Source organism: Empidonax traillii, unplaced genomic scaffold (assembly GCF_003031625.1).
Source record: "Empidonax traillii isolate 1590-97213 ecotype Southwest subspecies unplaced genomic scaffold, ASM303162v1 scaffold537:size946161, whole genome shotgun sequence".
Taxonomy (NCBI): Eukaryota; Metazoa; Chordata; class Aves; order Passeriformes; family Tyrannidae; genus Empidonax; species Empidonax traillii.
The window spans coordinates 692,456-718,273 of NW_020955730.1; the positions used below are offsets into that span (position 1 = coordinate 692,456).

Below are 25,818 nucleotides of genomic sequence, written 5' to 3' on the forward strand. Positions count from 1 at the left end.
GCGCCGCGCCCGGCCCGCTCCGCCCCCGCGGACGTGGCTCCGCCGGGCAGGAGGCGCGGCGGTCACATGAGCGCTTAGCACACGTCTGCCCTCGGCCGGCACCTCCCCGTCCACCCTCCCTCCCTCCCTCCCGCCTTCCCTCCCTCCGGGAAGCGGGCACAGCACCGAGCCCGAGGCAGCTCGGGGAGCCTTTGGACGACGCCCTCGTCCACCTGGTGTGGTTCCCGGGGTAGGGGTTGGGGTTCTTGGGGCTGTCCTTGTGGTGCAGGGCCAGGAGTCGGGCTCGGGTTGACCCGCGCGGCGCGGCAAAATGTGGAAGATGTAAAAGTTTCCTTGAGAGGGGATGTCCTTTGGTGTTTGATCTTTGTGTACTTTTCAAGTCTGATAACGAGAAAGGAGATTTAAACCTTGAATCACATAGCAGCTAACAGCTCTGAGAGATTTCTGTGCGTTAGGAAGAAAAATGACTTGTCTATGGAATTGCCTTGTTAAGGTGTAGGGCTTGACATTTTTGATAGTTGGTGTGCTTGATTTGTGGAATACCACCGAGCAGCCAGGCCTGCAAAACCCTGAAATAAATAATAAATGTTTCTCTCAAGTGTGTAGTTAATGGTTTGTTGCACAATGGGTAAAGAATCCACTTTTTCTGGACAAGAATGGTTCCCTTCAAACTTGGAAAATTCTGTGATTCTATGGGAAGTGTGGGATTCCTAAGGCTGTGTGGGGTGGTTGGTTGTTGGGGTGGTCGTGGCCATAGCAGGTGGATGGGGTGGCTGCGGGAGTCCAGGGGCGCCTCTCTGCCAACATGCCTTTGGCACTTGGCAGTGTGGGAGCCTGCACCTTGAGCTTGGGATGCTTCTGGTGCAAGGAATGCCAGTTGTTCATCTTTGTTAATGTACTATGACACAGTAAAATCCAAAGGATAAGGATTTTTTTTTTTTAGTAGATTAACATACCTCTGGAAGGAGCAAAGATAAAGCATATTACTGAAACAAAGGTGATGTTTAAATTTGTAATTCCATGTTGCTTTAGAATAACTGGATTTGGGTCATATATTTGACAGTCTATTGAAAGTTTCTCAAACTCTGATAGGCAATGAATATGGTACTGATACATTGCCTTTATCTCAGGGGACCTTTTCTTAAATGTTAAAAAGCTTATTAAGACAGAAAGCTTTCCCAGGCCCTACAATCAAAATATTCAGTGAAAATAAAAATACCAGGGCCAAAAACAGCCTGCAAGCTTTATCCTTCCTCCCACAGTTAATTCAGCAATTTGTGCACAGGATACAATGAAGCAAGAATAGTGTTGATACATTCTATATTTTGAAGTAGCTTTAATTTGTCATTTGAGCATTTGCAGCTTGCTGTGATGGCAATGGTAAATGTAGTCTTGAGGCTTTCATTTTTTATTTTCTCTCATTTGATTTTCAACCTGCAAATTACACTAAAAAAATTATCATAAGTAACCATTCTAACTTTAAATCTTATTTTAACGTGCCGAAAACCTTACTGAAATGCTGTTAAGTATTGACTGAAAGTGAAGCATGATTATGAAAACTGGAAAACATTCACTGCTACTGATAAAAGTATTTCTGGTCAGATAACATCCACAAAATGGTATAATATTACTTTTTCTGTAAAGGTTCTAAAGTTTGTTTAACATATAATCTTTGACCAAACACGTTTGACTTAACCTAGTCATGATTTGGTTGTTTTGTGATTTGGGAGGGGGCTTGGGGGGGAGAGGGGGGAGGAAAGCAGCTAATTTACTTTTTCTCCAGGAAAGTAACAGAATATTGCCATGCTGTAGGAGGTTTCCTATATAACACTGCAGGATCTGAAATATTTTGTGTCTTCTATAAATTGACTATGTACTTAATGTGCTGCTTTTCCATCTGAGTTAACTGCTCTTGATGTTGCTAATTAATTAACCTGTATGGTGCTCTTACTGAATTTGCACGTGGTGGGAGGCACAGAAACGTGTTAGTTAAAAGTGTGTGTGAAAATAATTGAGGTACCTCGACTAGCTTCAGTAAAATGCTAAGCCAAGACTGACTGCAATACTACAACTGTGCCTAGAAGCATTTTTAGGCTGCAGTTCTTTAGTACTAAGTACTGTACCCTTATTAAACAAGTTATAATTTGAAAGACAAGCCTGTATGAAAAACTGGAGCAAGATGCAGTGTTTTGTTTTTGTTTTGTTTTGTTTTTTTTTTCCATGGACTGCTCTACGTGTGCATTCACAGGCATAACAAAATAAGGGTTGACAGTATCTGCCACTATTGTGACTTTTAGATTTGACATCCCTTCTGTTGGATACTAATTCTGAGAAGGCTAGTGTTCACTGGGAGTTTGGGTTGCCTATTGGAATGTGATTGCAGTTATGTACAAGCATTATATCTTTGCATTTAAAAAAGGGTTTCAGTTAGAAATTACATGTAAAGCTGTAACTAGGAAATACACCTTCAGTTTCATAAAGTGTAATACAAAAGAGTGAGTGTTCCTTGTCTGTGGATTAAAAATAAAGTTTACTTTGTATTTCCATTTTGAACTTCTTAAATGAATTTCCCAGACGTATGTTTCCTCTTTGAAGATACCAGGAAAAGGCAAAAAATTGTTTATGTACACATAGACAGACTTATTTTTGCATTATTACTTGTTATTGGTGAAGTGTTTAAGAATCAGCTGGACTGCCTCTTAAGCATTTACTCAGTGGCTTCTATGAGAGATGAATTCAACAAAGCACTTTTAGTAGCAGTGTTGTATATAAAGTCCTAACCTGTCTTCTGCTTCCTTTATCTCTTTATTACTTCTTTTAATTTAGAGAAGTAATTCTATGGATATGGAATTCTGAGATTTTTTTTCTTTTTGATTTCTGTGGTTCTTTTCAAAATTACAAAGTTACTATATGTGGCACTTATTAATAATTCCAATGAGAATCTCTCACTTAGACCTCTCAAGCTGACATTATTCTTTCTCACCACTGATTACAACTCTGGGGAATCAACTTATTTGAAACTGATGCAGGCAGAAAGGGGTCATATTGCAACCCTCATCCCTGGAATCCCTGTCAGCTGCTTCTGACTAGGAGACAAAACTGTTCACGGGAGCTCTTAATGAGATTTGCTAGGTTTTTCCCTGAATTGTGGGGGTTCTTTGAAGTTTTTTCAGGAAGAAATTTTATTTACCCTATTGCAGCAAAATTGTCTCACAGACACACAGATTCCTTATTTTATAAAAAAAAAAAAAAAAAAAAAAAAAAAAAAAAAAAAAAAAAAAAAAAAAAAAAAAAAAAAAAAAAAAAAAAAAAAAAAAAAAAAAAAAAAAAAGAAAAGAGAGAGATATCTCTCTGAAGATTTACCTTATAGAAATATATGGATAAACTGATAGTGTTCCACAAACTTGACTAAATAATGACTAAATGAGAAACGGAAAAATTCAAATGAAAAATCTAATAATCTGGATAAATCTGTCATTGCTAACCATGACTGCTTAATCAGATTTATGGATTCCATATGCTCCACATAAAGGCAACAGGAAAGGAACTTCAGAGCTCACTTTGGCCTTGTTCAAGGTTGCCCAGTTTAAGACTCTTTGTAACACTTCAGTTGAAGGTTGAGGTGATGATTTTGTAACACATACAGCTTAAAGCATACAGTATTTTTAGCTACCAGATTTTTTTGTCATCCCTCTGCATGAAGAGCAGAAACGAAGTTGCTGACATGGAAAGATAAAAAGCTATTTTTATTCTACACTGTAAGTTAATTATTGCTACTAATTCAGTGACAGTCTGGCTATTTGGTAGATTTATGTCATTGTGGATGTGAATTTCATAAGTCCAGTCTCTCTCACCCAAGAAAGGGTGCGGAATACAAACGAAAGAAGCAAGAGGAATACAAGAAATGGCACGCGGTATATGAAAAATACTAAAAGGACTCTGATTCGTAGATGAATAGAGTGTTCTGTAGTCGTTTGACTAATGTTTATGGTGTTTGCAGTTAATGCACGCTTTTTAATGTTTGTACCCCAGTTATATTTGTTATATTCTATTTGGACATGTATGAACATGTCCGTCCCCTCATGAATTTTCTCTTCCCTGATTGGTCAAGGTTTCCCTCTCCCTCACTGGCCAGGATTTGCCACAGTGTGGGCGGTCCTGCCATTTCCCTCCTTCCATGTTATTGGCTCCTAGTTAATTTATGCATGTTGCTGAATCCCCATTGGTTGTTTAGTCCCATGCTCCTCCCAGTTTCCAGATCCTTCCATCCTGAACCCTATATAAGGGTTAGCTCTCCCCTCAGTCGGGGACAGTGCCCTTGACTCTGTGCCTGCACGTGTCCCTGCGTTAATAAACACCTACGACAGAGCAAGAACCCCTCGTGCTGTCGTCGCCTCTCCTTTCACCGGGCTGCGGCAAAAGGGTGCTACACTGTGAAATTAGAAAAGTACAAAGCTGCAGAGAGTCCTGACTTCTGAAGAGTTGCCCAGGTGCTTCTGAGTGTGTCAGCTGTGAGATGTTGGTAACAAGAAAACCCAATAGACTATCCTCTTGAAGGAAAAAAACCCTAATAGACTGCCTTCTTTAGGTAAGAGATCAAATATTTTTAATTACTTAGTTTAATTAACTGTTAATTTACTCTATATAAAGACTAAATAGTATGGGCAATATTTTAAAATCTGCAAGAAAACTTACCCTTTGAAAAGAGTCAAAGTGATTCAGTGGTTTTGGTGGTACCAAACTAAAGATTTGACGTGTCCATTTAACTATGTTTATCTACTGATCCTTGCATATTGTTTTAAACCTGGCTTGAAATGCCAGAGGTGTCTCAACTTCAAGACTATACCTTAAATTCACATTTTTGTGAATGCAAATCAAATTGGTAGTTGTGAGAGTTTGCTTGTATTGGAGCCTGTGTGGTATAGTGGCTTAGGTTACCAGCATTCCCTTTTACATAATTTGGACTCAGCATGGAATAGTTCTGAACTGCTTGTTATGGAGGAGCTTGGGGCTTTCACAGACATGGATGTTGTTTGCTGGTGGCAAGCTCTGAGGTGAAAGGCTACGGTAGATTGTCAGTGCTAAAGAAAAAAAAGGAAAGATGAAGATTTGATTAATTCCTAGATATTACACTCTGTGATAATGGAAATGAACAAAGCAGATATTTTATCTTTGTTGAATGACTGTGTACTGTTATTGGTGCATTCAAATTGGAACTCATTCACTCTCCCACCAGCAGGATCAGGAGGAGAATTGGAAGTGTAAAAGTGAAAAAAATCATAGACTGAGATAAAGACAGTTTAATAGGTAAAACAAAAGCCATGCACACAAGCAAATTAAAACAAGGAATTAATTCACTGCTTTCCATTGGCAGGCAGGTATATGGCCGTCTCCAGGAAAGCAGGGCTCCATAACACATAGCAGTTACTTGAGAAGACAAATGTCATTACTCCAAACGTCTCCTCCTTCCCCTTCTTCCCCCAGCTCTATATGCTGAGTGTGACGCCACACGGTCTGGGATATCCCTTTCTTCAACTGGGGTCAGCTGTCCTGGCTGTGTCCCCTCCCATCTCCTTGTGCACCCTCAGCCTCCCTGATGGTGAGGAGTACGAAAAGCAGAACAGGCCTTGACACTGCGCAAGTGCAGCTCAGCAATAACAGGAACATCCGTATATTTTCAACCCTTTTTTCAGTACAAATCCAAAACACAGCTCCAGTACTAGCCAATGTGAAGAAAATTAACTCTATCCCAGCCAAAACCAGCATAGATGTCAAACTTTGCAACATTTGCATTCCAATCCTTTCATTTCTTTTCCCCTTGAAAAAGTGAAAAAAGGCCATTGCCATAACTTTTTATTCCCTCGTTTACTTCAAATAATAAATTGCAAAGTGTTTGGTCACTTCTTGAAATCAGGTGATTGCATTAGGTGATCTGTGTAAGTCAAATTTCCACACTTGGACTCACATCCAGCAAAGGATTTTAGGAATGCTATTTTTCCTTTAAATTTCTTAAAGTAACTTCTTGGTCAGAACCTTCAGGTTGAGTCAGTGTAAGTTTGTCCCAAGAACGTAAAGGGAACTGCTGCACATGGCATCTAGGAATGTTATAGATACTTACAATGCTTACAGTATCAGTCTGAATTACACTTAGCTGTCTGTGATTTTCTGACTCTATCATATCTCTTCCCATCTGGCAGTTTCAAGATGCAGGATGTGGTTTTGCCCTTGGTCTTTCACCCTCTGTTGCTGCAGGTTTTTGTTCTCTCTTCTGAAAGAAGAACAAATCTGTTGTTGCATTTTCAAATTCTGATTGCAAGATTTTAAGCTGAGCAGCCAGCTTGTTATATTTAGATAGCGGCTGTTGACTTTCTGCTAAGCTGCCATCCTTTTCCCCTTGGAATTTTGTCTGCAAGGACAGGAGCGATTCCTGTGTGTATTCTCACTTTCCTCCCTCAGTGCCTCTTTTATAGAAATGAAGGAGAAAGGGATACTTAGGTTCGAGGTACTCTAGTGTCAGAAGTTTAGGTGGCAGAACTTGAAGACAGCCTGAAGTAAAGCTTTACCTTTACAAATGTCAGTAACTGGCTTGTTGCTTTCCACATTCAGAGACTCTCAATGAGTTGACTTTATGGAAGTGTTGCAGATGCAAATGACACCTATTGCATTAATTCCTTCTTAAAGGTGTCTCAGTATAAGCATCTGTGTTTTTTGCACAATCACAGGGTTTTGATACCTTTTTCACATAGCACTTGGATAACGTGAAAAAATCTACAAGAAAAGAGACTGCATTTTAAAATTGTACCATTATGTACCAGGTAGAAAAAGCCCAGCACTCACTTTTGTTTTCTTAGTCCTACATTATATTGGTATATAAATAGATTATAATGTCGTTCAGTGTAAGGGGTGTTAGGACCTAAGATGCTTCTAGCAAGGCTTGAAAATTTGGAATTCTTTTGGCTTCAATTAGATGTTTATTGTAATAAAGATTGGAATTCAATATTTCAGGGGAAACAACCATGAATCTGTGGCAGAAATGGTCATTTCCAGTCATGAGAAGAGGAATACTGAAGATGCAGTATTTTTAAGGCTGCGTTATTTAATATTATACAGGTATGGCACAGCTGAATATTTATGTGTTGGCACTTGCTGTGAATTCATAGAACCACAGAATGGTTTGGGTTGGAAGGGACCTTAAAGATAATCCAGTTCCAACTCCTCTGCCACGGGCAGGGATACCTTCCACTATACCAGGTCGCTTCGAGCCCCATCCGACCCGGCCTTGAACAGTTCCAGGCATCCTCGGCTCACCTGGGCAACCTCTTCCAAGGCCTCACCGCCCTCACAGTGATGAATCCCATCCAAATCCATTTCCAGTTTTTTCAGTTTAAAGCCGTTCGCCCTTGTCCTATCACTGCGTACCCTTGCAAAAAAGTCTCCCTGCGGCATCCTTGCGTGCCCAGCTCCAGCCGCTCCCCGCTCCGCAGCCTGGGAGGCGGAGGCGGCTCCATCTCCTCCTCGCTCGCTCGCTCGCCATGCTTTTGGTCCCTCTGGCGGCGCCGTAGCGGCCGTGCCGGCGCCTGCGCGCCGCGGGCACTCCGCATCGCACCGGGCGCCGCCATGGAGTGCCGGGCCGTGGGGATGGGCCGGGCCGTGGAGATGGGCCAGGTGGTGCCCGGGCAGTTTGACGATGCCGAGAGCTCGGAGGGGTAGGAGGCGGCGAGGCTGTGGGAGTGCGCTGGGAAGACAGGCGGGGCGGGGCGGGGAGCAGCTCCGGGACTCGCCCGGCGCTGAAGGTGCTGCCCGAGTTACGGGAGGGGGCGAGAGGAAAGGGCTCCGTGCGCTCTGCTCTTCCGTTGTGTGCTGCTCTGGGACAGGCTTGCTTTGGCAGAAAGCCGCGACGTAATTCTGGCATTGCAGCATCACAGAACCACTTAGGTTGGGAAAGACCTCCCAAGATCATCGAGCCCAACCTGTGACCGAACACGAGTCGCTGGATGCCGCGTATGGTCTTTCCTTAAACACCTCCAGGAATGGGAATGGTGACTCCATCACTTCCGTGGGAAGACCATTCCACTGTGCAATCACTCTTTCTGTGAGGAAATTCCTCCTTATGTCCAAACTAAACCTCCCCTGGTGCAGCTTGAGGCCGTGTCTTTTCATCCTGTCGCTGGTTGCCTGGGAGAAGAGACCGCCCCTTACCTGGCTGCAACCTCCTTTCAGATGGTTGTAGAGAGGGATAAGGTCCCCTCTGAGTCTCCTTTTCTCCAGACTAAACAACCCCAGCTCCCTCAGCTGCTCCTCATAGGACTTGTGCTCCAGACCCTTCACCAGTTTCATTCTCTTCTCTCGACCCACTCCAGCACCTCAGTGTCCTATATAATTTGAATGTAGTCTGCGCTCTAAAGGCAGTGACATCCTCTACAAACATATATTTAAGCGTATATTGCTTAAAGACAGATGAAGTGAGAAGCATCTTGTGGAGAGCTAACCTTGGGAAAATGTTTGTTGAGATAAATGTGTTGAATTTTTGGTAACTGTAACAGTGGTTTTTGGTTATATAGAAATCTGTATTTCTTTTAAGTGAATCTACGGAAGACACGGAAACATTTAAAGTTGAGGTCACTGAGAACTGCCAGTCACACCCGTGTGAAGAGCTTAATGCTGAGGAAGGAGATTGTGATGACTACAATGATGATGAAGAGGAAGATGAAGACTGGGACTGGGATGATGAGATGGGAAGACTCATGAAGCACCGCAGTGCTGCTGGTGGGTGCAATCCACAGGTACGTTGAAGCCTGTTCTGTGAGTGTCAAGGCTGCCCAAGAGCAAATGGGGCTAATCTGAAGGCTTCATTCTCTGTTAGTATTCTGTTGAGGATCAATGTAAATAGAAGTTTTTCCTTGAGAGAATCCCTTTCTTTTGAGTCTGTTCCTCTGCCATGCCATCTGTATATGTATGTTGTAGCCAGAGTTCATCTTGATTTTCTTGTCTCAAGCCCTGTTGCTGTATTCTCTCTTTCACTGCAGTTTTCCTTCTGTTCCTTACCTTTCTCAGGTTTTCTTTCTTTGCCCACCCTGATCTCTATTGATATCCCTTGCTTTTGGTACTTGTCCTCTGTGTTTCTCACCATCTTCCCCATCCTTTCTATTTAGGACTCTACCTTCTAGTCACACCCAGGGTGAAACAGGTTATGTGTTTGACTTAAAAGTGAAGGAGGTAAAAAAAAAAAAAGCATAGGAAATGGAGGGATGCTGTTGATGCGGAAACTCTGGTGTTGTGCAGACTGAAAAGCACGCAGGAGGGGTAAAAAGGATGCTAGTTCTCACACCAGCTTGGACACTAGAGGTTCAAAACTTCATTTTTCTTACTGATACTAGCTTAGTAGAACAGTTGAGAGAAAGTAGAGAGGTGCTGATCGCAGCATGTCATGTCTGACAGCACTTGTCCAGGGTGATTTATTCTTGCCTTTAGTTAGAGGTTTGTGCTATCCAGTGTTGGTCAAACCGTGTTCAGATATTAGTTGTACTTGGAGAGGACTACCTATAAGAAAAGACAGCATCTTGTAAAGTTTTCTCTGTTCATTACCTTCACATTTTATTCTCTCAATTTTCTATTGTGTTTTTGTTTGCTGTTTCCCTTCCTTTTACAGATAGAAAAGGTGCTATATGAGGGATTGGCAGCTTCCTAGACTAAAAATGACCCTAGTTTGGGGCACATTTTTAGTTTTAACTGATGTGTTAGCTGTATTTTCTTTTCTTGAATTAAGTAAAATCTGATGTTAATCTATATTTCCTCACCCTTTGTGATTTTCTTGTTATAGCTTTAGGCATTGGCATTTGAGCTAAATTTTCCAATTATATTGTCTGTATTTCAAAGGTCTGTGCACAGAAGGCAACTTACATTAACAAATCCTTTGTTTCAGGCAAATAAACAGAACCCTAATTGCTGTTCAGCTAAAATGTCCACCCCTACAGACAAGGTTTTAAGAAAATTTGAACACAAAATTAATTTAGGTGAGTACAATTGCATTGTGTTCTCTTATGAAGCCAATTAACACTCTCTGACATTCTCGGACTAATTCTACTTACATTAAGTCAGAATTCACTGGAATGAATCACTTAACCATTGCCAGACAGATTAAAAATGGTTTTTGCATACTTGAAATTGCCTTCAGTCTCTGTTAACTAGCTGTCCTACCCCTTTGTCTCCACCTTCCGAGCCACATGGCTGTTTTGTTGTTTTTTTTAACTTCACCGTGATTTCTCCAGACCGCACGAAGTTCTTTCTTCCCTAGCTTCTCTGCAGGAGCAAACTGTTTGGGTGGAGGGAGGGTACCAACTCTCTGTTCTGATGTTGGTCATTCTCACAGCTACTACCACAGCTACATTTTCTAGACAGTTCCAGTCCCCTGTAGCATTGGGCACATTTTGCACATTATGCAACAGTTCTCTCACAGGGGTGGAGTGTCTGTGATAAGTGAAGAGGCTGCTGTCCTAGACAGTGTAGTTTGATGTTTACTGTGAGATGGAAATGTCTGCTCAGCACAGCCTGGCAGGACAGGGTGTGATTGGCACGTTTTGACAGGGTCAGAGGCTGTTTTCCTTTATAACAAAGTGGTGCTAAAAAGAAAGTTGCTGGTATGTGTAACCAAAATACAGCAACTTATAAACATTTAGACATTTAGCGTTTGATCAAACAACATTTAAATATATTGTCAGAGAGAATCCGGGAGCCTATTGCTTAATTTTTGTTCAGAAAAATGGCATTTGATTGTGATAAGGGAAGAGCAGACAAATTTAGTGGTGAGATGTTATCCAAAAGGCATTGCTTCTGGATGGCATCACATCTCCAGGTCTGTGGAACTGTCTCACTGTGTTGTTCCCTCAGAATCCTACTTTGAACTGTAGACAGAGTTAAAAGTTTGGTTAACGCTAGTGTGTAGCTAAACTTCTCTGCTTGTTACAGAGAGCTCTGCCTATGTTTTAATGTTGTGTTACGGCAGATTAGTTGGCAGCAGCATTCCAGGGGCAATTTCTAACATAGGAAACTTCTTTGGGTCTGGGTTTTTTTTTCTCATTTTTTCTAATGTGTTTTTCAGATAAGCTAAATTTTGATGACTCCGTTATAAACAGAGTCACGGAAAAGTCTAGACAAAAGGAAGCAGACATGTGAGTATGACTTGTGATTCTGTTTTCACTTAAATAATTTGAACCCAGAAGCATAGTGCTTATTTCCTTATTTTGAAAAGTTTGTTAAGAAAAATAAAATTTAGAAGTGGTCTGCATGCAGTTTGGCTTTTAGTCCTAAACTTTTTGGTTTCCAAAACGGTTGTCTAAATCATTCCAGAATTTTGATTTTTCTTTCACTTGTAGCACATCTGTTTGTGTTGATGTTGTAAGATGTAAGTGATGGGTGTCATTCCCTTAGGAAAAGCTATTTTATCTCTGTTACTCTTTTTTTCTAAGTAAAGATCCTTGAGCAGTTGGGCTAAAAAGGTTGTAAAGACAGATACCATATTCTCCTGAATGAGCACAATTCAGTACAGGCAAGAAGATATCTGTAACAGTGAAGGACGCTGATGTTCATGGTGGTGGTGGTGGTTTGTTGTGGTTTTTTTTTTTTTTAACATCCCTCTGCTGGCAGGAGAAAGCTTTGCTTCTGTATGAGCTGAAAGCCTTTCTCCTTGAGGCTGTCATTCTATCTTTGATACAGAATGTTGTGGTTTGCTCTGTCAAAGTACCGAGTCCGTATGTGGGATAGTATCATTTTATTTTCACTTCTGCTAGGTACCGGGTCAAAGACAAGTCAGACAGAGCAACAGTAGAACAGGTAAGTCCTTAATTCATCAAATTTCTCTTGACCAGAGCAAATAATGTTGAATTTTGGAATCACTGATAAAACAGATACTATAGCAACAGAGTTTTGCTTTGGAATTCTGTACCCCTTGTTATCCTGAAGAGACCTGTTGTTTCTTTTGTGTATTTGAAGGTTGTACTTGCTCCCATAAACCTTTTGGAGCTCATTTTTGTGCTTAGCATTGTGTTTTTATATGCAATCTTTTATATCCATCTTAAGCTTTTATTTAAATTCTGATGAACAAGAAAAAAATGCTGGATTTGCCTTTTTCTTTGTTTCTTCTTTAGCAAAACTGAACTAATACTGGCCCTAAACCACATAACTGCTCTATTTCAGTTACAATACTGTATACTAAGAGAAACCTTATTTTAAAACATTTGATACAATTATGGGAGGGAAATAATTCTCTTTTTCTCTTCTAGAGCTAGCTCAAAGACATATGCTTAGCTTAAAAAAGAGAAAAATTAATTATGTTGGCAGAAAAAGTGAAGTATTATTCTAGAATCGTGGCAGAATTCTGAGTGATTGCTGTTTGGATTATCATTTGATCCTTGAGAGTAGACTGATGCTATGAGTCCTTTATTATGGTACTGGACAATATTATTTTTAACCTCTGCTGACTTTTCTGTATTAAATTTGAGGTGTTGGATCCAAGGACCCGAATGATTCTCTTCAAGATGTTATCTAGAGGTGTCATATCAGAAATCAATGGCTGCATCAGCACAGGGAAAGAAGTAAGTTTTATTGCAAATGATGTAGTAGTCTTTTTTTTTTTTTTTCATCAACCTAGGCAGAAGTTTATGGTGCTCAGAAGATGTACTGAAATACTTAGGTTTAGTACTGGCTTTTTTGTGTTGGTTGGTATGAAGTTATCTTAAGATAAAAGGCAATTTATGTTAAAGGAAACCAATATTCCCGAGTATGAAAGATTTCTAAAAATGCTGAAATGTTATCTTAAATTTGTGGATCTTGTTAATTGTATCTTTCTGCCAAAATTTTTTGAAAAGTTATGTGTACACATAATTTTAAATAGCTCCTAAAAAAGCATACCAACCCAGGTAACTCTTTCTTCATGTGAGACTCTTGCATTGCAGATCAGACTAACTCCATGTCAGCAGACATGGGAGTATCTAAATGGTGTAACAAAATTCTGTTTAGAATACTATTAAACCTTCATTGCTTTTACAAAACTATCATGTTTTTGTGCTGTTATTATCAAGTAATACTGCAGATAATTAAAACTAGACCACAGATTTCCAAGTAAATTAATAAATCAGTTTTAGAATGCCTAATTGCCTAGGCTGACTAGTTTTCTTCCAAGTCCTTGGATGCTAATTAAAGACATACTTCTACCCTCTGTAGAAGTGAAAACATGAGATATTTGGGCCACGCAAATAGTGCACGGGCTCAGGTTAACTGTTCACACAAGGACTTGTTTCAGTCTCCGAAGTGAGACAGGGTTTTCTTGTGCAGTTTTGGTTTTGCCCTGTAGTCATTGCTGTAGTCCTGCCCCGTGTTACATACTTCCTGCAAGCTGCCTCACAGAGAAGGGGTTGCCCTTGTGTTCAGTCTCACTCACCTGGGTGCCATGTAGGGGCTGGGGTGAGATCAGATCTTTTCAGGGTGTCAGAAAGAGAAGAAGAGAGAAGATTATGTTGCTTTAAAGAGCTTTTCTTTAATGTTGTTTGTTTCCTTTATAATCTGATAGGCTAATGTATATCATGCTGGTACTGCAAATGGAGAGAACAGAGCAATAAAGATTTACAAAACCTCTATTCTGATGTTTAAAGATCGGGATAAGTATGTGAGTGGCGAATTCAGGTGAGTTTGACTTCTGCCTGGTTTTACTGGGGAAGTGGGGTTGTTTGAAAGGTGGTAAAATCACTGGTGCTAATACTGCATCGGTTGGATAAGAGTCCCTGTTGTACTTTCTTTTTTATTTAAAGATTTCGTCATGGATACTGCAAAGGCAACCCAAGAAAAATGGTGAAGACCTGGGCTGAAAAAGAAATGAGGAATTTAATAAGGTGATTTTTTACAGTTTTTCTTTCATTGTGCAAAGGTGACGGAAACTTTTAAGTTTATAGGAGTTACTCTCCTATTACTAGACTGTGGTTATCACTATCTTTTAAGGTCTCTGGAGTCTTCAAGAAGGTGTCTTAAACTTCTCTATGGGAGAGAAATGAAAAGGGGAGGAAGGAATAAAAATATTCTTTAGGTTTACTGCTCATGCTCTGAGCTCTTCACTGTCTGAACTCTGCCTGACATGACTGAACAGCAAGAAGAAGCTAGAAATAGCTGCTGCTGAGTAGCAGCATGCTGTGTGATATAGGTTAATCTAGGATTAACCTGAACTGTGTAAAGACTCTTTGTCTGACACAGGAATGCTGAGGAAAGGGTCCGAGCCAGAATGGTTGTGGCTTTTTGTATGCATTTCCTAGTTGTTCTTCACAAGTGAGAGTTTCCTGAGCTCTTACTGTGTATTATGTTTAAAGCAACAGAGCCCCTTTATGCACTACTGCAATGCAAATAGCAGATTTTGATTTTATGTTTTTTTTGTGGCTTTATTTCAGGTTGAATACAGCCCAGATACCTTGCCCAGAGCCAATTATGCTACGGAGTCATGTGCTTGTCATGGGCTTTATTGGTAAAGGTGATAGGTAAGTACCTTTAGAAAATCAAGTTGTTTTTTAGTTGTTTTTTTTTTTTTTTTTTTTTTTTTAATGTGGAGTACCCAGACATTGACAACTACTACTGCAGGCAATCTGCATGATTCTGAAGCCTGAGTTGTGCGCAAAATTCGTAAATTGGTTTAACTGGAGATTAAGGCTGGAAAGGTTTGCTAATTGTACATGAAGATAGCTCATAAGTTTTGTAGTACAGACATTAATGTAGCATGGTCCAAATTAGTTCATGTTGGAAACAGAGTTCCAGTATCTTTGGGCAAGCATGTAGCAAACTGTGCTGCCCATCATGGCATCCTTGCACTTGGTTGCTCATGCTAAATTGCTTGACATACCTACTGAGTGGAAGGATCAGATACAGCAGTTAAAGCATTTGCAGTATTCTTGGTACAAAGAAGGAAAAAGTATTCACTTTCTGTTATTTGTGTTGTAATTTCAAGGCCTGCTCCTCTCCTGAAGAATGCTCAGTTATCTGACTCCAAAGTCCGGGAGCTGTACCTACAAATCATCCAGTACATGAGAAGAATGTACCAAGATGCCAGACTTGTTCATGCAGATCTCAGTGAATTTAATATGCTGTATGTTTTTAATCTTTGCTCCGAATTGTGACATCTAAAATGTATGCATTGGCAATGTCTGTGGGAGTACTAATGTACCCCTAAGGGAGGGTGGGGTCCTTTTTGTTACTGGGTTTTGTAACTATTGTAATTAATTATGTAGCTTTTAGCCAGATCTGAGTTTTCTGTGTTAAAAAAAAGCCCAGCACACAAACAAACCAATCCCACAAATACCAAATGAAAACTCCAAATCAGGATAAAAAAATCCACTGAAACTCCCAAACAAAGCCCCCTTAGAGTGAGAAAAAAACCCACCTCAACTGGGGGGAAAATTAGTAGGGTATCATTTTTATAATTTTTATTTTGTGGTGGAGTTAGTGCAGCTCTGTGTGTTTTTTTTCTGTAGATACCACAGTGGGGATGTGTACATCATTGATGTGTCTCAGGCTGTGGAGCATGACCACCCTCATGCGCTGGAGTTCCTGCGGAAAGATTGTGCCAACGTTAACGGTGAGTGGGCTGCACTTCAACCCTTGTTCTGACAGCTGGTTTATTCAGCAAGGTGAACTGTGCTCACCTGTGTTCTTTTAGATATATCGACTGTAGAAGATGTCAAAATTCCATTAAAATACTTCCTCTCCTGTGTTCTCATGACTTCCTCAGGGAGCAGTGTACTGTGCTGAGTTCAGAAAAGAGCAGCCCATTTTGGTAGAAATCATCTGGCCAAAATGAGTCACCTGGCTGAATCTCAGGTTTATGATAGATATGAGTCCCAGTCTACAGCACTGCCCACTCCAATCTTCCCTTACTTAAAATACTGTGCAGACATACTGATGTGTTTCCTTCTGTGAGCTAAATCCACATCTGGAATTCCTCAACTAGCAAGAAGTTACCTTATGTTATAAAGTTCCCTGCGCTTACTTATCCAGGGCAGCTGAGAGGCATGGAGTAATTAATTAGAGATGTTATCACTTGTCATAGTATTTTGATAAACAAATTAGCTTTATGGTGTTTTTCTCTTGAGAATTTGGCCCTTGTGTGAGCATACATGTTGTGTAACACATACGCCTCCTGTTAGGGTGTGTCTCTGAGGACAAAAAAATCTCATTGCAGGCTGCTTTTGTCCCCCTTTTCAGATTGATTTTTTTCTTATTTTACAGAGACTCTTGAAAGTCTGTGCAAAAAACCGTGTGTGCATTTTGATGCAATGTGTCTGTTGATACCCCAAATGCTAGTTTTTCCTTATTGCTTTTCTGGTCATGGATTTCTAGTAACTCCCTTCTGGCTTTTGTTCTCTGTCACTGCATCTTTCACTGTCTAGTTCTCCTACAGAGACTCTAAGACCTTGCCCTAGCTGTGATCAGTGCAGAGATTTGTGGTCCCATAGGCACAGAGAGCTGCCTCCAAAGTAATTTTTTTTTTTTGTTTTCTATGATTAATTTCTCATAGTGAGAGAACTTCTGAGAACTTAAGTAGGAAATACTTATTAAGCAGTCCTCTGCTTAATTAAACTGCTTATTAAGCAGTTCTCTGCTGTTTTTCAGTACAGAAGCGCAGCCTCAGATTTTGGTCATAATTGAGTCAAGAAACCAATTCTGAGTGTACTATTGAGGAAAATTCTGGTATGTTAATGTGTCTACCCTTTAATATGGATCATAATTAGGCTGTACTGTGTTTCAGTGGATCCTTTTGTTTCTCTGGCAACAGTTTGAGGTCTCCTTTCCTTACTGGAAATACATTTTTTTCACTTTATCATCATAGCTGCATTTTTTAGATGTAATTACTTATGGTTTTTGTCTCTGCTCCTGTTTCCTGGCAGACTTTTTCCAGAAGCGCAATGTTGCGGTGATGACTGTGAGGGAGCTGTTTGAGTTTATTACTGATCCTTCTATCACAAGTGAGAACATTGATGACTACTTGTCTAAGGTAAGACCTCATGGCCTTGTTGCTTATGTAGGAGGACGTGAACAGTAAAATCAGATGTAGTTCAAGCTCCTTCATCTCATTTACTCCATATCCTGCTATTGAATGAAGCTGGCACATGACACTGCTATGCTAGTTCTTCAAAAATGCACACGGGTCTTTTCCATTTGTACCATTATGGAGTGACAACATTTTCACTCTACATTTTCTCAGAAAGTCTGATCATGAAAACTCAAATGTCTGTTTGAGGTGCTACTAAAACCAGGATGTTTTAAATTAGTTCTTTCTTTTTAGTAAGGAGAAGGTCTGCAGAAATATAACCGTGCTTCTATAGAGAATGGGATTGTCGTGGTTTTGCTTTGGGTCAATTTTGCCTTCCACCCTCCACACAATTACTACTAGTTGAGAGAAGGTATTTGCAGACAAAAGAGAGACAGGATTTGGGGAAAACAGTATATACATTTATTACTAGTAAAATAAAAACTACTAATAAGTTAAAGATTAAAGAATTATATCTATAGCAATTTCTACTCAAGTTGAAGTGTTATATATTTACACAAAAATACTTCTTCCCTTTTATACCAGTCCAAGGAGAAGAAGTAGTCTCATTCTATATCTTTGGAGTTCCAGCTTTTTCCCTTTAGTAACAGATCTTCAGCAGCAGCAGCACTTTCATTGCAGTTGGAATTTCTTCTCTCTCCCTCTCGTTCTGTGTTGGCTTCCAGGGCTGGGCTTACCCCCCTCCTGGGCTAAGACTGAAGGATGGAGATTACTCAGGTCCCGAAGGGTTTTCCTTCCATAGGCTTGCAAGGGGACACTTGCTTACTATGGATCTTCTTCCACAGGGTTACAGGGGATAATGGCTTAAGAGTTCACCCCTGTTTCCCTATGGAGGTCCCTCCCCATGGGAGAACAGTCCTTGATAGACTTCTCGGCATGGGTCTAGCACGAATCCACACACACACGGATTCCAATATCTCACATGGGCCGTCTCGCTCCAACATGAGATTTTTCAGAGTCACAAAAACTTTAACAGCAGTATAGATCCACACACGCACGGATTTCAGTATTTCACCTGAGTCATCACTGCTTCAGCACAGGTTTCCCTCAGGGTTGCAAATCTCCACCAGGACCCTGTCTCACTTCAGTTCTCTTTATGAAGTTTCAGTTCTCTTTAGTACATCCACAGATTCTTTTATCAGCTGCATGGGAGGTTTCCTTACTCCAGCACACTTTATAAGTAGCAGGGTTTATTTTTCAGTCTTTTCCCTGCTAAGGAGAGAAAGCAGAAAGGCAGGGGGGAAAAAAGCCTCCCTCCTTTCGCACTTTACTTTTCTTTGCTGCAGTTTCGGCTGCCAGCTCCGACCTTGGAAGTTCCGTTATTTTTCGGCTGGAATTCTTCCACAGCGGTTTTTGTTCAAGCAGTCCGTCTTTTAAACTTTTTTTTCTCTTCACTCTCTTACAAGAGAGAAGGGAGGACTTCAGTGCTGCATCTGCTCCCCCCCCGGCCCAAGCCGGGGGAGGAGGGAGTCTGGCCCTGTTCAGGCCTGGTACTCCTCTCCTCTACATGGCTGCTACTCTAATTCCAACTGCGCCAACAACCTTCTCTTCCGTTTTCTTGAAGATGTAATTAGTAAAGGCGTTTCTGGACTTTTGATTGGTCTTTTTGTCCGGAAATTACCTGGACAAAACCATCATCAGCCCCAGGGATGGGCTGAGGGGCAAAACCACGACAGGGATTAAGAATGCAGATTTGAGCAGGGTGAGCTGAGGGGGAATGACTAGGACAGTGTTACTTCAAGGTACATGGTCTTGCTTGCCAAATATAGCAGCTGGCAGAAGACCTTGATTCTAGGAGGAGTTGAAATTATTCAGTGCTGCTAGCAGCACCCATGTATTTCATCTGTAGCTGCCAGTCCTCTGCTCCCAGTTAGATATTTCTTTAAAAAGGAGTGTGTGTATGTGTGTGTAAGTGCTTTTTAAATTAACACAAGAGAAATGGGGACCACATATGTCATGCTAAGAGTGGAGATTTGACGTGTCTTTCCTGTTCAAGACCACATGAATGTGGTCCAAATAACAGTACAGCAGAGAGAATTCCAGATGTTGTGCACTTTCTGTCATAACGGAGGTTGAATGAGAGCGGGCTGTGCCACACAGTTCCCCTTACTTGTGCTCCTCTGGCTTGCATGGTGTGCATGAGAAGAGCCAAGTTCCAGGACTGAGCACTGCTCCCTGTATTCACCTTGTGCTGTTATGTCCCGTAGCCATGCTGGGCCTGACATAATTTGGTCTGGGAGGAGCAGCAAATGTGTATTCCCTCTACTAACAGCCCCGATCTGCAGCTGTAAGTGTGCTTTGCGGCAGTGTTGGTTACCATTAGGTGTCGCTGAAGTCATTCCCATAGGGAACCCTGGAGTGTGTGTGAGTGACAGTGAAATACAGGGAGAAACGTAGAGGGGAGTAGTTAGTTGGATGAGATTCCAAAGAGTTAGCGATGAGATTCTAAAGAGTGATAACTTTGTATTGTTTTGTATCTCTTTAGGCAATGGAAATAGCATCGAAAAGAACAGAGGAGGAAAGATCCAGTCAAGATAAAGTGGACGAGGAAGTGAGGATTTCTGTTCCTGCTTAAAAATAACATTAACCTTGCTGCTTCTAAACGATGAAAAATGTTCTATTTCATTTGGTAAAAGGCACAGTTGATGATAAGCAAAACATTGTTTGTGATACTGAGATGTCTTGAACTAGTTGAGATGTGAAGCATTAAGGGGTGCCATGTGTAGAAACTGACAGCAGTAAGCTGTTACAGGGCAAATATGCCATTTCCTAAACCAGTTTGCTTGCTTGTAGCTATGTCCTTTGATATATCTTCCAGTTCAGGTTTAGTTAACAAAAAACAGAGTAGAGAGATCTGATTATGTTGGTGGTTTTGGACCAGTGATACAGAAACAGGCTATTTGGATACATGCATTGATCAAATTGCTAGTCCCAGTCTAATTCAGTTTTTCCATTGCTTTTATGTTAAGTGAAGCCATTTCAAGTCCGTTACAGAAAACTGCTAATGTTTTGGAAAGGCTTGATGTAAAGATACAACCATTTCTACCTGTTCTAGAAGATAAAAAAACCAAAAAAAAAACAACCACAAAAAACAAACCAGAAAAAAACCCAAACCCCTGTCTTTGGAGTCAGTACTACTTGATTTATCGAAGACTTGTCTTTTTTTCTTGGAGCTCTGCAGGTTTTACTAACTGCTTCAAGACTGGCCAAGGAAAGATACTTTTGTTTCCCAGGATATCCTCAGAATACAACTTCTGAACTGTAGAGTCAGATGCTAGTGTTTTGTAACAAGTCCATCTTTTGCAAGCCAATTACTCCTTTGTTTATGTAAGGTACTGACCTGTAAGGGAAATGGTTTCACAGCATCTAAGTTCAGTTTATTTCTCCAAGAAGTGACTATGGCTAGTTTGTGTCACTTCCTTAAAAAAAGGGTAGAGCTGATTAAGGGCAAGCTCTGTGGAGGTGGGGGCTTCTGCTTTGTGCACAGCACTTAGACAGGCAGTGATGACCATGAAGTGAACTGAATTTGTATTGGGATTGAACTGATACCATGAAAAAGAAACAAAATACCTCTCTCTAATCTGGTAGGGTCATAAATTTGCTGGAAGACTGTTTCAAACACGTTTTAAATTATGTTGTTGATACTGGAGTAATTTTTACTGTACTACACTGCTGCAGGAATCTTTTTTGACTTGCTCTGTAGGATCAAGCAGGTATTATATAAATATATAAAGAGATGCTTTCAGAAGGCATTGTAAATATCACAATAAAAACATTAGAAAAATCCTTAGAATATAAAACCTTAGGTCTCAAATAGGTTTAAGAGATAGTTGGAAGGATTGGAAAAGTTTGTTAGTTGCCTGGAGGTAGTCACACTAAAGAAGGAGCCTTATTAGTCATGATCTATTAATAATGTATAGGTTACATGGTAGTGAATGATTGCTATGTCAACTTTCTCTGAGTCTTTGTGATTATTCTTTTAAGGATGCATAATTAGAAAAGAAAAACATTCTGACACTATATGTAAATAAGTGAGTTTGTGTTTCTTTTCACTCTGCTAGGTATTTAAGAAGGCTTACATCCCTCGAACTTTGACTGAAGTTAAAAACTATGAGAGAGATGTGGATATTATGATGAAATTGAAAGAAGAGGATATGGCATTGAATGTTCAGCAAGATAATGTGAGTAGACATTCTGAGGCACTGCAGAAAAAGAGGGAGGGGATACGAATTCTTCTTTCTGGAAACAAAAACAGAAGCTTTGTTACCAAGGTTTGGAGTACTGAATCTGGTATCATACTTCGAAATCATCTGGTTAGTGCTAATGCTAATGTTGCGGGGTTTATCCTGGTCTTTCTTTAAATTTTATTTGTATTTAGATAATAATTTTGTTTTGGCACAAAGAATTAAGACGTATTTTGATAATTTAATTTCTATCTCTCTCCCTTGTTGTAGATTCTCTACCAGACTGTTACAGGACTAAAGAAGGATTTGTCTGGTGTTCAGAAGGTGAGAGGGTCTTTTTGAAATCCTTCATTTTAACCATTTGCAGAAAGGTGCATATAGGCAGAACAGAGAATGCCTCATCTTGCAACTGGTACCATGAAAGAAGCCTCTTGTCTGCAGTGACCATTTATGTCCAGGATGGGTCTGGCTTGGCAGCGTGTCTGCACGACACAGGAATCGCTTCCCTTAACTGTGGTCAGTGCTTGGGTTGCTTGAAATGAAATGAAAATCCTTGATATGGCCATGATCTCTAAAGTTAAGGTGGAGATGAGAGAGTGTTTTCTGATTATGGAAAATGTAATTGATTTAAATCATAGCACAGCTGCAAGTTTTGATGTGTTCAGAGTATCTTTGCTGTAATACTGCATAAGGAATAGCCCTGCAGTATAAGGCATAAGATATGATGTCTTACTGTATTTGAAGTACTTGACAGTGACACTTTTGTAAAGTACATTGGATAAGAAGTTGGATACAGATCAGATGTAGCCTGTAATTCAAGGTAGAAGCCCTGTTTGGATTCCCCCTCCTTACTTTGTAAATGTTATCTAGCAGTGGTGTAGACTCTGATTTAAAATGGAAATATAAACATGGATGGGATCAGGCTGTAGCAGAGTCTCCAGGCTTGTTTAGGAATAAGTGAGTTTTCCAGTGTAGATATTTGTGTTTGCAATATAGCATACATACAGTGCCCCCCAGGTGGATTTGGGTATGATCCAAGATAATTAAAAATTGGCTTCCACATATGTTAGCAAATCGCTGTTTAACTTAGGGAAATTAGTTTGGGAGTACAAATAACAGCTGTGCTGTGAGACCTGACCTAAAAGAAACTGTGTTGTACATTCTAGATTCCTTGTTCTTAATTTGTTTAACCTACTTTTCATTCTTTTTCTTGAGACTCAGTGATGCCTGTGGTAAAGGAGATGGCATCAGCTCTCTCAAGGGTTTCTTTGTAGCAGATTCTGTTCTGTTTTTTTTTCCTGAATATATATATATATATACATAGTATATATATGTGTTTCTGTATTGTCATTAGTTTTCTTGGTTTTGATTTGGTATAATTCTTGATTCATCTTGCAGATTCCTGCACTTCTTGAAAAGGCAAACGAGTCAGAAACAGACTCTGATGATGATGATGATGGCAGCTCAGAGGACTCTGATTCAGGCTGTAAAGACTCCATACATCCCAAAGATAAACCTGTTGAAGTTGGCATGGACAAAAAGGTCAGCTGGCTAGGACTTGTTCATTTTTCCCACCTCTGCTTATGTGGCATGAAAAAATACAAGCTTAGTGTTTTTTGCTAATTCTGTCTGAAACAAGCTGTGGATTTTTCCCTTTGTGGAGAACGAGAGCAGAGACAGTGAATTTCATGCTTTATTAGTGGTGGTTTTATGTAGAGCAACATGTAACGCAGCTCTCTGTAGCCTAGGCAGAGCTGGGAAAGAGGTCTCTACAGGGAATTATAGGGGTACACAAAGCAGAATTTAGTGAAGGCTGAGCAGCTTTTCAGTGCTTCCGGCTACTCTTCCAGGCTTTGGTGTTTGGGTTTGTGGTTGTGATCACTGATAAACTTCCTTATGCCCAGGGAACTGAGACCACATGACTTACAGAGCTGGAGTCTTGGTGACAGTGTTTATACCTCAGTGGCTTTTGCAATACAATTACTACAGACTGGCTACCTTTGCTGGGGGACAAGAGTTGTAATGCAGTCATGCAAAGCGATTATGGTTACAGTTTGAGTGGGTTTTTTTAAGGCTTCATTTTCTAAACTGCAGAACAATTATGCTCAGTTTTGGTGAGGCTCTTCTGCAGAGCATCACTCATAGGTGAGAGCCTTTTGGCAGACTTTTAGGTGCTGTGCAAAAAAAAAGGAAGGGTGCAGCTTGCTGGGTTTAAGGGATTCAAGATTTGGGAGTTTGCTGTTAGGTTTTTCTTCTGGGAAAATCTGTCAAATAAAAATACAGTGCTCTACTAGACACTTTCTCCCAGTCTGGAGTTGCTGTCTTTCAGGTATGAAGCAGAGAAGTCTCGGTCACTTCTCATCATTGTTCCCTTTCTTCAAAGGCTGCATGGAAGTGATGTTTTAACTAGTTTGAATTTTGCCTTGTCATTACCAGTGTGTAGGTCTTGGCTCCGCCCCCAACCTATACTTGCTTTTTCTTTTCCCCAACTATTCCTATTGATTTTTTTTTGTTTGTTTCTTCCTCTTGATAATCTTATTTTTATGTCATGTGTTAAATTAGCTTGTTAATGTCACAATTGATTAACTTGCTCAAAATCCCTCACTCCTTTCTGTCTTTAACTGAATGGTGTTTGATTATTTATAGGAAAGGAAAAAAATGGTTAAAGAAGCCCAAAGAGAAAAGAGAAAAACCAAAGTCCCAAAACATGTGAAGAAGAGGAAAGAAAAGACTGCAAAAATGAAGAAAGGCAAATAAAATCAGCTTTGTCTTGGAGGAAGGGATGATGTATTGTGAATTAGTCAGTCATCATCTTTTTTTCTATTTTAAAAAATTAAAAATCCTTTATTTATATACTTACGATATTAACTATAATGGTGGTTTTGTTAATTAACATGGTGTAATTGTTTGAACAGAGTGTATGCCATGGGTTTCTCAATGGGAAAGAATGATTTTAACACTTGGGCCTGTTAAAATTCTTTACCTGTGCAGGTTTAACTTGTTGAACTCACACTGATTTGGTCCTGTGTTCTTACTCCCCTGCCTCACATTGCACACAAGCAAGTTTGGTTTGTTCCAGAGCAGTGATTTGATTCTAAGAGATCCTTGGAGAGGGGAGAATGGCGATTCAAAGGCCCATGCCTTCTTCACAGTACGGGAGCAAATTGATCAGGCTGTCACAGTCACCCTGCAGGCACCGTGCCTTTGCTGCCTCCCTGTGCTTGCAACACCTTTGATGCTTTCTTACTGGAAGGTGAGTTTTGTGATTTGGGGGGCTGTCCTCATTGCCCAGTACCCTTCTGAACTAATCAGGCAGGTGTACCCAAACAGACAATGCCTGATTACTTTTGTCCTTTTTTTTTTTTTATCTTGGATCCCAACATAAGGCACTTTTTCTCTTAAGAGTGTTATTAACTCACTATTTTGTAAGCTGGTCAAATGAGTATTTGCTGTTTAATCGTGTGTGATTGAATTCAAGACTCTGTAAAGGCTTGTGGCAAAACCCCTTCATGGTATGGCTCAGCATTGCCAGTCTGTGTTGTGCTAAGATGCCCCAGCTCTCAGGGAGGAGCTGGCAAAGATTTACTCATAAGTGACCCGCCTGTGCTTGGGCAAAGGTGTCTAAGGACAGACCACCTTGGCATCTCTTGGCAGCTGCTTTGACCACTGAGGCTGACAAGTGTTGGGAAAGGTGTTCTCCTCATACAGTAGCCATCTTTTCCCACTGCCTGCTGTTTCAGAACTCCTTGTGGCAGCACAGAGAAAGGTTCTGATTCCAGTAAATGTCTTGATATGTTCTCCCTTGTTAGGGGTGGAGCTGATGCCCTGAGGATTTGTGCTTACAGGACATGCTTCCTCTGACGACAGAGGACAGCTTTTATCCAACAGTGGATATCCAACAGTGATGGGTTGGCTAGGGGCAGGGTCAAGCTTCCCTCTCTCTGCTCCTCACCTTCCACACCCAAAAGAGAGAGCATATTGGCCAATTTCACAGGTGGCTGCACTCCCCAGATTGACCTTCACAACCTCTTTGGTGCCTTTGACTAGAAAGCCAGTAAGAGGGGAACCAGCCAGTGCCTCCAGATGTGTCTCTCTCTCTTTCTCTCCCCTCACTTTGTCCCTCCTATCCACACAGGAATTGATACACTCTCACATACAGTATGCATATAAAGTGTAGACAGTATGGCTGGAGCGTGTTGGGAAGCAAGACTGGTATTTTCTCAGCATATGGGGATGTTTGTTGGGAGACCAAGATAAAACATCTGCATTTTGGAAATTGGCATTACATCAGTGCCAATGTGCAAGAAAGAGGGCAACCTCTAACTTGGTAGAGGGCTAAGTGGAAATGAATCTCTACAAAGCTGCGTGTGTTTTAATTTTATGTAGCTCAGCTGTGGATGACTCCACCAGGAAACTGGTCCATGGCTGATGAGAGTGAGTTAGGGGTTGTCAGACACAAGAGACAACCACATTTTCTTTGGGGCTGGCTGCTCTGAAGACAAGGATAGGTGCTAGTTCTTGGCAAAGAGCCTGGAAACCCCAGAGCCAGAATGT

The 25,818-nt window shown here is 40.7% G+C and overlaps 1 protein-coding gene across 1 annotated transcript; it reads left to right on the forward strand.

Moving 5' to 3' along the window:
- The first annotated feature begins 7,645 nt into the window (after positions 1-7,645).
- On the forward strand, positions 7,646-24,021 carry RIOK1 (RIO kinase 1). Its single transcript, XM_027897370.1, has 17 exons — positions 7,646-7,706; positions 8,582-8,783; positions 9,923-10,013; positions 11,099-11,168; positions 11,787-11,829; positions 12,498-12,590; positions 13,565-13,677; positions 13,803-13,883; positions 14,430-14,516; positions 14,981-15,118; positions 15,504-15,607; positions 16,917-17,023; positions 19,566-19,631; positions 21,142-21,261; positions 21,535-21,588; positions 22,663-22,806; positions 23,911-24,021. Exons 1-17 carry the CDS (start codon positions 7,657-7,659, stop codon positions 24,019-24,021), a joined length of 1,674 nt encoding a protein of 557 aa, XP_027753171.1. The 5' UTR covers positions 7,646-7,656.
- Positions 24,022-25,818: the final 1,797 nt, after the last annotated feature.